At 44.5% G+C, this 15,497-nt stretch overlaps 1 protein-coding gene across 2 annotated transcripts in view; it reads right to left on the reverse strand.

The window, feature by feature from the left end:
- Window positions 1-15,497, reverse strand: part of PSME4 (proteasome activator subunit 4) — a 1,714,764-nt gene that overhangs the window by 620,194 nt on the left and 1,079,073 nt on the right. For both annotated transcript variants that reach the window (XM_085612595.1, XM_085612594.1), the window contains one exon: window positions 14,572-14,724. In XM_085612595.1, the coding sequence (XP_085468721.1) occupies window positions 14,572-14,724 (153 nt within the window). The remainder of the gene's footprint in view (window positions 1-14,571; window positions 14,725-15,497) is intronic.

Consider the following 15,497-nt stretch of genomic DNA (forward strand, 5'->3'; position numbering starts at 1 on the left):
CTATCAGAGCTCTCTTCAGGACTTTGTAATTGTCAGCATCCTCATCACTAACTGTGAGGAGCTTGTCTCTACCTTTGTCAGAAAAGGAGAGCCACAAGATAGCTGCCCACTGACTCTGGGCTACCAGCTGTACTTTGCAGGCCCTCTCCAAAGCAGTCATCCACTTGTGGATGTCATCCCCATTCTTGTATGGGGGACTATCTTGCTTAGGTTTCTATGGTCATAAGACCTATCCCTATCTCTAGGAATGTTGCTGCCACCAGTGGGTTCTGACCCACACAATTTTTGCTCTCTGGCCAGAGCAAGCTTCTCTTTGGCAAGGGCAAGTTCTTCCCTTTCAATCCTCAGTTTGGCTTCCTTCATTCTGGCCTCATGCTCTCTCCTCTGGGGGGGAAGTTATCCCCCTGTGGGATGAAGCATTGGAGCTTCTTGAGTGATAGGAGTGGAGAGAGTCCCCTGAGGGAGATCTATCCCTTCTATCTCTCTTTTTAAGATTACTTGAGGGCCTGTAAGGGAAGCTCCCATGCAAGCTCCCATGTAAGCTTAAGTTAGCCTGACTAAGTCTTCTGACTGGGGTCTTGCTACCTCCCTCTTCCTCTGAGGTCTCTTCTAACTCATCTGTATCATAAGTCAGGGGTCTCTTCTGTGGAGGGGAGGCTCTTATCTACAACTATGGCACCATATTTGGCAGCTCTTTCAGCATCATAGGCCTCCAGAAGCTCCACTAGCTGTCTAAGGGTAGGGTTGGAACGCTGTTTTAATCTCCTGGAGTTACACAGTTGTCTCATCTCCTGGAAAGTGAATGCATCATATCTAGAGGGAATCTGTCCAGGATTCTCCTCTCCTGAGGGAGTATCGGTGTGATCTCCATTCAGGGACATGATTCTAGTGAGGGTGTGGTGTGTGCACCTACCTACACTAGTTGTATCTACTAAACCTCTCTAGTAGTTGTAGTCAGGGTGTGCTAGGCCCTTCAACCTACAACAACTAAGTCCAGTAGGACTTAAGTATTATAATCTATGTTATATGTACCTAAACAATATCTGTGTGATCTTTCAATTTAGTATCTCAAGATTACAATGGTATTACAACAGCAAGCTCAGATCCCAACCGCTGCTCACCAATGTGAGAAGTTGGCCTGATGTATGATGTCACTGGTTCTAGTGTACACCTTATATCAGTCCAAACAACCCTTATGGTGATTGGTTGTAAAGTCAACCCTATAGACCAGCTATCCTAGTGGTAGCATGGACAAGAGCAGTCTTAGGCTAAACTCTGAATGGCATGTGAAGCCAGCTGTTATACCATATATAATCCCTTGAATACCAAATGAAAGGACACCACAACAGATATATATATAAAATAAAGTGTATTTATTCTAGTCAAACCCTCAGCACTCTTTATGAGATTCGAGGTAAGTACAACACAGTCTTATTTAAGCATACATTAAGTCACACAGGTAAGTAATACAGTTAGGCCCTAGGGGCCACGCAAACCATATACTAAAGAAGTGGTATAAGGACCACTGTCACGGAAATAGAATAGGCCTAGGGAATCGCTGGGGCTACACTACACTACCAACAGGCCCACGGGATTCAGGTGCAGAGTGGAAACACTCACACGTAATGCGTAAAAGTCAATAGAATCACTAGCAGTTAGAAATAAGCAGTTTTAGGACACTTCTGGTATAGCTAGAAAGTCGAGACTCGGAAACTAGACCCTAGGATAGTCAATACCCTTGTGAGCACCGGAGTACCCAAGTTACCTAGCCCACGGGCTGCGGGTGCATAGGTGTGAACTTGCGTCGGGTTTCGTCGTGGACTTCTATGGATGCCTGAAGGAAAGTTGCTGACAGGCAGTCAGTGAAGAGTGTCCGGTGGATCCCAAGGCCGGGATCAAGAAAGATACCTGCAAGCAGAAGGGACAGAGTCTGGGTCACTAGCTAGTGACCACGTGGAACCAGGAAGGAACCAGGCGATGTCGTGAAGATGCAGGTGAAAAGGTGAAGCTTGTCGCAGCAGCCACGGGTACCAGGAGACGTCGAGGACGACCAGGACCAGGAGGCGAGCTGTCCCACGAAGGCTCTTGCTGTCGGCGGCGTCGAAGTCGAACTAGGACTCACCAAGCCTTGGCAAGCGGAACCCACGAAGAATGGAGGACTTGCTTCTGGTGCAGACCAGGAAGGTCTGGGGTGCTTCTATTTTGCAGAGGAGCAGGAGCCAGTCTGGAGGAGCCAAACCAGCAGTGGAAATTCAAAGGTGTGTCATCGCAAAGGCCGCTAGCCAACGGGCAAGCAACCGGACAGACGCGGCAAGCAGCAAAATGCAGAAGGGCCCCACGCAGGACTCGTGGAGTGTGGGGGGCTGATCTTCGGTGCAGATGGTGCTTGGGGTTGGGGCTTCTCAATTCCCCGGTGCAGCACTTCGAGGGTACCTCAGAAGCTGCGCTGGAAGATACTCGCCACTTTTCCAAGGTAGCCGGTCCCACGTTTCTCGTCGCCTCCACGGATCTCAGCTCGGCTGTGGATGTGGATCAGGGTCGGAGAAGTCTGGAAGTCAAGGCTCTGGTCAGGCTCTGCAGTCGGTCCCTCGTAGAACTTCAGCAAAGCAAAGGGTAAGTCTCTTGATGGTGCCTGTTTGCACAGGGTAGCTACTCCTTGGCCACAAGGGAGATTCTTCAGTCTTCTTCTTTCGTCGAATGTCGAAGGTCCAGAGTTTCTGTTCAAGTTGCAGGTTCAGGATAATCTAATTTCCTGTGGCCCAGCTACCACACTTATACTAATCTGGGGGGCTGGGTTGCCTGCTAGGTCACGCCTTATGGGTGGGACCTGGGAGGGGGGTGGTTACACCCCCTTCCCTTTGTCCAGTTTCACGCCAGGACTGGGGCTGGAGTGCCCAAGCACCGGTTTGAACTGGACTATGCATGGGACACCTTGTGTGCCCCAGGCAGTGTCTCGTTTCTTTCATCCCTCCCTGCCCCAATACACTAAGGCCTGTCTGGGGTGGTGCTCGCACCTCCCAAGGCAGGAAACCTATTGTCCAAGCCTCCCGTGCCGGGATCACTCCCAGCAGCAGACTTGTGTCGTGGCAGCAGCATCCATTTTGTGATGCTGGGGCTCTGGTTAACTTTAACCGGGTAAGTAGGTTTCAACATGTCTTCTCCCTCTAGAAGGGAGGGATAATATCCTCATCCCCAGAAATGGGATGGGGGTATTATTCCAAAGTGTTAGACACCTTACACGACATGTTTTGATAAAGCCAAACCATAGTTACCATAACCGTTTAAGATTATAAGGCACTTTAAGAGTATATGGTAGGCTATATCATAGAACAGCTATAAGGACATGGTTCCGAAAGCTGCAGACAGGCTCAGCTCATGCTAGAGCACCATGTCACATGTTACCAAGCACTCTGCCTCCAGGATTGTTAAGGCCAGCCATAGGAGTGGCTGATAGGTACACATGTATCTATATATAAGGTAGGTATAGGAATACTACACCTAAGCAAGGGGTGATTACACGACTTTGCCCCAGCTGAGTGATCAGCCAGTTGTGTCATAATGGAAGGCCAGGCCAGGGGTGGCATAATACATGCTGCAGCCCCTGGTAGGTCTAGGGTACACCTATGCCCTGGGTACCTAAGGTACACTGTACAGGGGCCAATAAGGTGATCCTATCCAATTGGGTTATGCACCTATAGTACATAGCATTAATTTAAAGAGAGAACAGCAGGGCTGTGGGTCTGATCAGCAGGCCCACAGCCACATCTAAGTCGAAAACCAGAAAAGCAAAAAGTGGGGTGAACATAGAAAGCAGACCCTACTCTCCTACACAACCCCCCCCCCCCCCAAACTTAGGGACATTAAACTAACCTTGACCAGTTGAGTCTTCATGTTCTAAGTGGAAATATCGGGAGAGTCCATCTGCATTGGCATGGTCAGTCCCAGGTCTATGTTCCACTGTGAAGTCCATCCCCTGTAGGGAAATGGACCACCTAAGAAGTTTGGGATTGTCACCCTTCATCTGATTTAGCCACAAGAGGGGCTTATGGTCTGTCTGAATCTTGAAGTGAGTGCCAAACAAGTATGGCCTCAGCTTCTTCAGGGCCCAAACCACAGCAAAGGCCTCCCTCTCAATAGCTGACCAACGTTTCTCTCTAGGGGTCAGCCTTCTACTTATAAAAGCAATGTGCTGGTCTTGACCATCTATATTAAGTTGTGAAAGAACAGCTCCCACACCCAACTCAGAAGCATCTGTCTGGACAATAAACTCTTTGGAGTAGTCTGGACTTTTCAGAATAGGTGCACTGCACATGGCCTGCTTCAGGTCATCAAATGCTTTTTGACAGCTTACTGTCCACCGAACTTTCTTTGGCATTTTCTTGGAGGACAAGTCATTAAGTGGTGTCACAATGGACCCATAGTTCTTAACAAACTTTCTGTGACACTCCCTTATCTCGTTTGCCAAGGAGGAGACAAAGAGCGCTTCTATTTCTTGCGGTGGCCCGACAGAGTGCAACAAAGATTTTGTGCTTCGGACCGATCTCGGGACCTTTGTCTCAACTGGGATCGAGACCATTGTGGCATCACAAGCTGGGCAGCAAGGAGCTTGTGGGACACCTCCCTCAAGGCCTTGGGTTCATGGGGCGGCAATAGGCGGGGGTCTTCGCGTCGTTGTTGCGTTCTAGGCACCAGAGGCATACAAGATGAGGATCCTTCACCAAAGTCCATCAATGAAAGGCACCGCAGGGCTTGAAGCTGGCCTTCCTCGTGGACATCCTTGCCACACAGGTAAAGAGCTCTCAAAAACTTCGACAACACGCTGAAAAAGCACAGTCAAAAAGGTGACCGATGGGGAAGTTCTCTATGGATCTGTGCTGAATGGCACAGAATGATAAGAACTTACATCAGCGATGTGAGGTGACGACTATATAGGCACCGCGTAAGTCCCTTTTGGCACTGACGATGCCACGTAAAGCCGAACGACGCCACCTACCGGCGAGCAGAAGTACTGCTCACGATAAATATCCCCATCCATTCGGACGCCTCGGGAATATTGTAAGGTAAGGAACCTGAGGCTAGAAGTCTATCAGATACATAGCATTATAATATATAAATGAACTGAAAATCAAAGGGGACTTCATGGATAGCGTATAACACTCTAAAATGGAGAACAGTTCTTTTCATTATCCACCTACATTGTAAAAAAGAAGAACAAAAAGTAAAAAGAAATCAAGACATCCATTCAAACATATGTTTTAAGGTACTTATCAAATTGATTCCTTGCTCTTTTCATTATAATGATCAATAGTTTCTTTCATTGTATGTCAGAACATCAAGCTACAAAAGATTGACTAGCAACAATTTAGACACCAGTATATGGATTACCACCGTACAGTTAAAGTGAGCATATGTAGGAATGTGTAGATTTACTATTCTTAACTCCTTGCTGAAAAAAGATACAGAGGAGCATTTGATCAAATCAGATTTCAGGAGGACTCCGATAATAAAAGCCCTTAGGAACAGGAGTAAGCAGGCCAGAGTGTGAGTAGTTGCTACACCAGTACATTGTGGAACTCCTACTACTGGCAGTCGCCAGTAGATAGTTATAGTTACAACCTAGTTTCCATAGGAAATCTCAAAATTCTATTTTGAATAACTTTGGCGCCGGTTGACTAATCCTCGCGAAATTTTCAAAACTAATGGGGCGCTCCGTTCAGCTCCTACCCTGAAAGTCTCGGGGTGATTCGTCAAGCGGGGGCCGACAAAAAAGGGGGGTCCCAAAACGCGTTTTCCCCATGCATTTTTCCATAGGACCTTTAGACACAGCTACAGCCAGAACGGCTGAACAGAATTACTTGAAATTTGGCAAAGAGGTAGTCCTCAGGTCAGGCATGTGCCTTTTGCATATATGGTGTAAATCCGTTCAGTAGTTCCTGAGAAAATCAAAAGTAAAATCATATACATATCTGGGCAGAGCCTAACCACACATCTCATTGTGAGATCTGATTGGCTGTCAGCACTTAATCCAAGAAGTGTTGGCAGGTATCTTGGGACCAATATACATGATAGCACCTCATTAAAAAGCATTGCAGTTAATAGAAGGTTTTAAGACTTTAGTTACATTATAAATCATTTGTTGATGGTACCATACTCATTTTAGGAATTGTAGTATGTTCTAAGGTGATTTTACCATGTGAAAAAGCCTTCTGCTGGGATATCATGAATCATGTTTGAGAGAAAACTATTTTCACATGCATTTCCTACAGAGGTTTGGAAGGTGATCTATAAGCTAAACTGAGAGCATATTTTCTGTAAATTCACATTATCTTTCTCAGTCATGTGAGAATGAAGTCTGACATTCTCAGTAAAACATGTACTGCAGCTTCCCAGAGTGTTCCAAAGAACAACTAGAGCGCTAACAGTTTTACTTATGACAAAGGTATGGCACACCTGAAGCCATCTTGATTGGAATAAAGTGGTAACATTTAAAACATTTAATTTAAAAAGGAACAAAATGAGAGGGTTCATTTTGCCATAGAATGTATGATTAGTGCTGCAGAAAGAAAAATTAGGGCATATTTTGAGTGACTTCTCAAATCCTCTTCTATTTCATTAAAGAATTCTGACATGCAGACTGAAACATGCACTTTCAATACCAGCAGCAGACTTCCCTGGTGAGCAGTAGCTTTACTACAGTGATTTAATGAGCAACTAGAGTGCTAACATTCTGAATATATGGCAAATGTGTGACACATCTGAATGCCTTCTTCATTGAATCAAAGTAAAAAACTGACAGTATGCCTACTCAGGAGACTGCAGTAAATGAGGAAATTAGGAACCTTCATAACAAGTCTCCCAAGATGGCCACCAGAGACAAAAGAGCCCAAATGTAGCACAAATATCACCGAGATGTAGCCCAAGTATAGCCCAATGACAGAAATCCCAGAGTGTTTTAAAGAACAACTAGAGCGCTAACAGTCTTACTTATGACAAAGGTATGGCACACCTGCAGCCATCTTGATTGGAATAAAGTGGTAACATTTAAAACATTTAATTTGCAAAGGAACAAAATGAGGGGGTTCATTTTGCCATAGAAATTATGACTAGTGCTGCAGATAGAAAACTTAGGGCACATTTTTACTTCTCAAATCCTCTTCTATTTCATTAAAAAGTTCTGACATGCAGACTGAAACATGCACTTTGAATACCAGCAGCAGACTTCCCTGGTGAGCAGTAGCTTTACTACAGTGATCTAATGAGGAACTAGAGTGCTACCATTCAGAATTTATGGCAAATGTGTCACATCTGAATGCCTTCTTGATGGAACCAAAGTAAACAAGCATTGAAAATGCAATAGGTCTCGCCCTCGTTTAAGTTAAAGCAATTCTGTTTGTAATTAGGTGGCTTTTTAGCTTTGCTTTTATTAGTGTTTTTCAAAATTTCATGTAAATAACATGCATATCTGTATATGTATGCATGCATTTATATTTGTATTTATATAGATATGCAGATTATATATATGTTTATATATGTATGTATATACATATATATACACATACATATATATAAATGCATATATGTGCATATGTGTGCGTGTAGAGAGAGGTAGAGAGGTAGAGATGTAGAGGTAGAGACGTAGAGGTAGAGACGTAGAGGTGTAGAGGTAGAGTGGTAGAGAGTAGTAGAGAGAGAGGTAGAGAAAGGTAGAGAGGTAGAGAGTAGAGGATGAGTAATAGAGAGTAGAGAGTAGAGAAAGAGTAGTAGAGAGAGTAGTAGAGAGTAGTAGAGAGAGTAGCAGAGAGTGAGTAGGAGAGAGTAGTAGTGAGTAGTAGAGAGAGTAGTAGAGAGTAGTAGCGAGTGAGAAGTAGAGAGTAGTAGAGAGTAGTAGAGAGTGAGTAGTAGAGGGAGTAGTAGAGAGTGAGTAGTAGAGGGAGTAGTAGAGAGTAAGTATTAGAGAGTGAGTAGTAGAGAGTAGTAGAGAGTGAGTAGTGGAGACTGTAGGAGAGTAGGGTCTGCTTTCTATGTTCACCCCCACTTTTTGCTTTTGCTTTACTGGTTTTCGACTTAGATGTGGCTGTGGGCCTGCTAATCAGACCCACAGCCCTGCTGTTCTCTCTCTAAATTGATACTATGTACTTTAGGTGCATAACCCATTTGGATAGGATCACCTTATTGGCCCCTGTACAGTGTACCCTAGGTACCCAGGGCATAGGTGTACCCTAGGCCTACCAGGGGCTGCAGCATGTATTATGCCACCCCTGGCCTGGCCTTCCATTTTGACACAACTGGCTGATCACTCAGCTGGGGCAAGGTCGTGTAATCACCCCTTGCTTAGGTGTAGTATTCCTATACCTAACTTACATATAGACACATGTGTACCTATCAGCCACTCCTATGGCAGGCCTTAACAATCCTGGAGGCAGAGTGCTTGGTAAAATGTGAGATGGTGCTCTAGCATGAGCTGAGCCTGTCTGCAGCTTTCGGAACCATGTCCTTATAGCTGTTCTATGATATAGCCTACCATATACTCTTAAAGTGCCTTATAATCTTAAACGGTTATGATAACTATGGTTTGGCTTTATCGAAACATGTCGTGTAAGGTGTCTAACACTGTGGAATAATACCCCCATACCATTTCTGGACATGAGGATATTATTCCCCCCTTCTAGAGGGAAAGACATGTTGAAATCATACTTTACTGTTAGCCTCTGACCAAAGCCTCAGCATCACAAAATGGATGCTGCTGCCACGACACAAGTCTGACCTCCTGCTGCTGGGAGTGATCCCAGCCAGGGAGGCCTGGACAATAGGTTTCCTGCTTGGGGAGGTGCTAGCACCTCCCCAGACAGCCTTTAGTGTATTGGGGCAGGGTGGGCTGAAAGGAATGAGACATGCCTGGGGCACACAAGGTGTTCCTTGCATAGTCCAGTTCAAACCGGCGCTGGGGCACTCCAGCCCCAGCTCTGGCGCGAAACTAGACAAAGGGAAGTGGGTGTAACCACCCCCTCCCAGGTCCCACCCATAAGGCGTGACCTAGCAGGTATCCCAGCCCCCCAGATTAGTATAAGAGTGGGAGTTGGGCCTCAAGACTTTAGATTATCCTGAACCTGCAACTTGAACAGAAACTCTGGACCTTCGACATTCGACGAAAGAAGAAGACTGAAGAATCTCCCTTGTGGCCAAGGAGTGGCTACCCTGTGCAAACAGGCACCATCAAGAGACTGCCCTTTGCTTTGCTAAAGTTCTACGAGGGACCGACTGCAGAGCCCGACCAGAGCCTTGACTTCCAGACTTCTCCGACCCTGATCCACATCCACAGCCGAGCTGAGATCCGTGGAGGCGACGAGAGACGTGGGACCGGCTACCTGGGAAAAGTGGCTAGTATCTTCAAGCGCAGCTTCTGAGGCACCCTCGAAGTTGTGCACCGGGGATTGAGAAGCCCCACCCCCAAGCACCATCTGCACCAAAGACCAGCCCCTCACACTCCACGAGTCCTGCGTGGGGCCCTTCAGCATTTTCCTGCTTGCCGCGTCTGTCCGGTTGCTTGCCCGCTGGCTAGGGGCCTTTGTGACGACGCATCCCGTAATCTTCAGCGCTGGTTTGGCTCCTCCAGACTGGCTCCTGCTCCTTTGAAAAAGAGAAGCACCCCAGACCTTCCTGGTCTGCACCAGAAGCAAGTCCTCCGTTCTTCGTGGGTTCCGCTTGCCAAGGCTTGGTGAGTCCTAGTCCAACTTCGACGCCGCCGACAGCAAGAGCCTTCGTGGGACAGCTCGCCTCCTGGTCCTGGTCGTCCTCGACGTTCCCTGGTCCGCGTGGCTGCAGCGACAAGCTTCACCTTCACCTGCAATCTTCACGACATCGCCTGGTTCCTTCCTGGTTCCACGTGGTCACTGGCTAGTGACCTTGACTCTGTCCCTTCTGCTTGCAGGTCTCCTCTCTTCTTGATCCCAGCCTTGGGATCCACCGGACACTCTTCACTGACTGCCTGTCAGCAACTTTCCTTCAGGCATCCATAGAAGTCCACGACGAACCCCGACGCAAGTTCACACCTATGCACCCGCAGCCTGTGGGCTAGGTAACTTGGGTACTTCGGTGCTCACAAGGGTAGTGACTATCCTAGGGTCTAGTTTCCGAGTCTCGACTCTCTAGCTGCTTTAGAAGTGTCCTTAAACTGTTAATTTCTAACAACTACTATTTCTATCGACTTTTACGCATTACGCGTGAGTGTTTCCACTCTGCACCTGAATCCCGTGGGCCTCCCACTTCCTAACTGTTGCTAGTGTAGTGTAGCCCCAGCGATTCCCTAGGCCTAGGCCTATCCTATTTCCGTGACAGTGGTCCTTATACCACTTACTTAGTATATGGTTTGCGTGGCCCCTAGGGCCTAACTGTCTTACTTACCTGTGTGACTTAATGTATGCTTAAATAAGACTGTGTTGTACTTACCTCTAATCTCATAAAGAGTGCTGAGGGTTTGACTAGAATAAATACACTTTATTTTATATATATATCTGTTGTGGTGTCCTTTCATTTGGTATTCAAGGGATTATATATGGTATCACAGCTGGCTTCAAATGCCATTCAGAGTTTAGCCTAAGACTGCTCTTGTCCATGCTACCACTAGGATAGCTGGTCTAGAAGGTTGACTTTACAACCAATCATCATAAGGGTATTTGGACTGATATAAGGTGTACACTAGAACTAGTGACATCATACATCAGGCCAACTTCTCACAGAGACTAAGTAGCAGAGAGAGAGTAGTAGAGAATGAGTAGTAGAGAATGAGTAGTAGAGAATGAGTAGTAGAGTGAGTAGTAGAGAGTAGTAGAGAGTAGTAGAGAGTAGTAGAGAGTAGTAGAGAGTGAGTAGTAGAGAGTAGTAGAGAGTGAGTAGTAGAGAGAGAGAGTAGTAGAGAGTGAGTGGTAGAGAGTAGTAGAGTGAGTAGTAGAGTGAGTAGTAGAATGAGTAGTAGAGAGAGTAGAAGAGTGAGTAGTTGAGAGTGAGTAGTAGAGAGTAGTAGAGAGTAGTAGAGAGTGGTAGAGAGTAGTAGAGAGTAGTAGAGAGTGAGTAGTAGAGAGTGAGTAGTAGAGAGAGTAGTAGAGAGTAGTAGAGAGTGAGTAGTAGAGTAGTAGAGAGTGAGTGGTAGAGAGTGGTAGAGAGTAGTAGAGAGTGAGTTGTAGAGAGTGAGTTGTAGAGAGAGTAGTAGAGAGTAGTACAGAGTGAGTAGTAGAGAGTGATTAGTAGAGAGTAGTGGAGAAGTAGAGAGTGAGTAGTAGAAAGTAGTAGAGAGTGAGTAGTAGAGTGAGTTGTAGGGAGTAGTAGGGAGTAGTAGAGAGTGAGTAGTAGAGTGAGTAGTAGAGTGAGTAGTAGAGAGCAAGTAGTAGAGTGTGTAGTAGAGAGAGAGTAGTAGAAAGTAGTAGAGGGTGAGTAGTAGAGAGTGAGTAGTAGAGAGAGTAGTAGAGTAGTAGAGTAGTAGAGAGTGAGTAGTAGAGAGTGAGTAGTAGAGAGTAGTAGAAAGTGAGTAGCAGAGAGAGTAGTAGAGAGTAGTGGAGAGTAGTAGAGTGAGAAGTAGAGAGTGAGTAGTAGAGAGAGAGAGAGTAGTAGAGAGTGAGTGGTAGAGAGTAGTAGAGTGAGTAGTAGAGTGAGTAGTAGAGAGAGTAGTAGAGTGAGTAGTTGAGAGTGAGTAGTAGAGAGTAGTAGAGAGTGGTAGAGAGTAGTAGAGAGTGATTAGTAGAGAGAGTAGTAGAGAGGGAGTAGTAGAGAGTGAGTGGTAGAGAGTGGTAGAGAGTAGTAGAGAGTGAGTAGTAGAGAGTGAGTAGTAGAGTAGTAGAGAGTAGTAGAAAGTGAGTAGAGAGTGAGTAGTAGAAAGTAGTAGCGAGTGAGTAGTAGAGAGTGAGTAGTTTAATTTAAAAGGAACACAATGAGGAGGTTCATATTGCCATAGAAATTATGATTAGTGAGGAAAAAAGAAAAATTAGGGCACATTTTGAGTGACTTATCAAATCCTCTTCTATTTCATTAAAAAATTCTGACATGCAGACTGAAACATGCACATTCAATACCAGCAGCAGACTTCCCTGGTGAGCAGTAGCTTTACTACAGTGATCTAATGAGCAACTAGAGTGCTACCATTCAGAATTTATGGAAAATGTGGGACACATCTGAATGCCTTCTTGATGGAATCAAAGTAAACAAGCATTGAAAATCCAATAGGTCGCGCCCTCGTTTAAGTTAAAGCAATTCTGTTTGTAATTAGGTGGCTTTTTAGCTTTGCTTGTATTAGAGTTTTTCAAACTTTCATGTACATTGTATGCATATATGTATATGTTTGCATGAATTTATATTTATATAGATATGCAGATTATATTTATATGTTTATATATTCACTAAAAAAACCATAGGTTTCACACACGTTATAGTTACGAATTAGCATTTAAAAAACCTTGCAAATTCACTTAAAAAAACCATAGGTTTCACACATGTTATAGTTAGCTGGACATTTCACTCGTAAAAAACCAATGAAATTCCCCCGTTATAGTTAGTGCAGGCAACTATAACTCACGCGACCGCAATCCTCTGCTGATGACGTCAGATATTACATCACTGTATTTAGACACTTATTTACCCATGTCTTCTTCCATTAATCTTTAGCTATACATACATTACAAATAATTATTTTTCATAAAGACACATATGTCATCAGTGATGTAATATCTGACGTCATCAGCAGAGGATTGCGGTCGCGTGAGTTATAGTTGCCTGCACTAACTATAACGGGGGAATTTCATTGGTTTTTTACGAGTGAAATGTCCAGCTAACTATAACATGTGTGAAAACTATGGTTTTTTAAGTGAATATATATATATATATATATATATATATATATATATATATATATATATATATATATATATATATATATGTACACACACACATATATATATATACACGCACACATATATATATACACACGCATACATTATCTACTGGCAGTCGCCAGTAGATAGTTATAGTTAGGACCGTGTTTCCATAGGAAATCCGCAACATTCTATTTTGAATAACTTTGGCGCCGATTGACGAATCCTCGCGAAATTTTCAAAATTGGTGGGGCGCTCCGCTCCGCTCCTTCCCTGAAAGTCTCGGGGGGATTCGTCAAGCGGGGGCTGAGAAAAAGGGGGGGTCCCAAAACGTGTTTTCCCCATGCATTTTTCCATAGGACCTTTAGTCCAAGCTGCAGCCTGAACGGCTGAACAGAATTACTTGAAATTTGGCAGAGAGGTAGTCCTCAGGTCAGGGATGTGCCTTTTGCAGGTCTGGTGTAAATCTGTTCAGTATTTCCTGAGAAAATAGCATTTAAATCAATATATAAATCTATAGGCGCGCTCCGAGCGCGTACCGTAAGCTTACCGTACGCGCACGCTGCCGTGCGCGAGCGCGATTCTGATTGGTTGTTAGATCTTAGTAAACATTCGAATCGGTCGAAACCAGGAAGTGTCGGCCGACATTTTGTCTCTCGCAGTCTGAGGGGGTGAAAAACAAAGGTAGATAACGTGAAAAGGGGGCAGGCTGGACAGTTCCTGACCCCCTAGCCTTGGTCAGGGGGTCCCAGAAGGACCCCCAAGGGCAAAAATGTATTTTAATTTTTTTACGAAAAATCGCGGAGTGCGCGTAGCGTACGCGCACGGTAGAAACGGAAAAATTCCGCGAACTACGCGAAGTGCACCGTGCGCGCACGGTGCGCGCACGGTGGAAAAACTTTAAAAAGATAAATAAATACATAAATTAGCATTTAAAAAACCGTACAAATTCACTGAAAACACACGTTATAGTTAGGAATTAGCATTTAAAAAACCTTGCAAATTCACTTAAAAAACCATAGGTTTCACACATGTTATAGTTAGCTGGGCATTTCACTCGTGAAAAACCATTGAAATTTCCATGTTATAGTTAGTGCAGGCAACTATAACTCACGCGACCTCAATCCTCTGTTGATGCTAATACTGTATTTAGACACTTATTTACCCATGTCTTCTTCCATTAATTTTTAGCTATACATATATTACAAATATTTTTTTTTCAGAAAAACACATATGTCATCAGTGATGTAATATCTGACGTCATCAGCAGAGGATTACGGTCGCGTGAGTTATAGTTGCCTGCACTAACTATAACGTGGAAATTTCAATGGTTTTTCACGAGTGAAATGCCCAGCTAACTATAACATGTGTGAAACCTATGGTTTTTTAAGTGAATTTAGATATATTTATATATACACACGCATACATATATATATACACACACACACATATATATACACACATATATACATACATACACATATATATACAAACACATATACACATACATATATATACATACACACACGCATACACATATAATTAGGCAAATGTGGGGTGAATAGTAAATATACACATTTATATACATACATTGAAGATATTTCATTATATAGGTTCAATCATTGACAAAAAAAATGCAACACTAGTACATGACAGAGCTTTACTTTGATAAGTTGATAAGACAGCATTTTAACTTGTTTGTAGTTGCTTATACCTTTTCAAATGTCCAGTGCTTGGAACCTCTGATTAAACCAGCAGTAATTTCAGCTACACAGCGCTGGGTGCTTTCATGAGAGTCCAAAACCAAACGTTCCATATGAGGCTTCAGTACAGGCAAAAAGGCATCATCAAAGTGCCTGAACAAACCCTGAAAAAAAAATTCAGAAGCAATAAAATAATTTTATATCACACAATTTAATGATTATATATGCATCTACAATATTCCCATATGTAAGTTGATCTTGTCTCTTAAAGCAAATTAATGCACCCTTTCTTGGAGGGGAAAGATAAATTCGGTTCAACGTAAGAGTTACTTACCTTCGTTAACGATGTTTCTGGTGGAGACGTTGTCTAGCCGCAGATTCCTTAACTAAGAATATCCCCAGGCGTCAGACTGGATCCGGAAAACTCTTTTGCAGCAGCACCTCTGCGCGCCGGGGGATGGCGCCACACAACCCCGCCCTGACGTCGTCCACACATGTGACGTCAGCGAGGTTGTTAGACCTGGCACCTTGGCGTGAGTTTCCCTTCCACTTTTTGCTGATGGGCCTCATGTGTTTTGTTGGTGTTAGCTGCTCAGGGCACTGTGCCACTGCTAATCAGTGCCACAGTGAGTGCTCCCTTTGAAAAAGTGTATACATTGATTGGTGTCCATGTTTGGCTTATTTGGTTTACTATCAGCCCCTAGTAAAGTGCACCAGGAGTGCCAGGGCTTGTAAATGCAAATGCTGCTGGTGGGCTTGCAGCACTGGTTGTGCCACCCACAGAAGCGGCCTAGAAAAATGTGTCTAGGGTCTGGCATTGCAGAACCTGCGTGCAGTCTGGTACTGTTGCGCTGATTGCGCAGGTGCACCTACTTGCCAGTCCCTAAACCTTCCCATAACTACATATTAGTCACCCCTCTGGTAGGCCCAAGGGCAG

This window comes from Triturus cristatus, chromosome 6, assembly GCF_964204655.1.
Source record: "Triturus cristatus chromosome 6, aTriCri1.1, whole genome shotgun sequence".
In the NCBI taxonomy this organism is placed as follows: domain Eukaryota; kingdom Metazoa; phylum Chordata; class Amphibia; order Caudata; family Salamandridae; genus Triturus; species Triturus cristatus.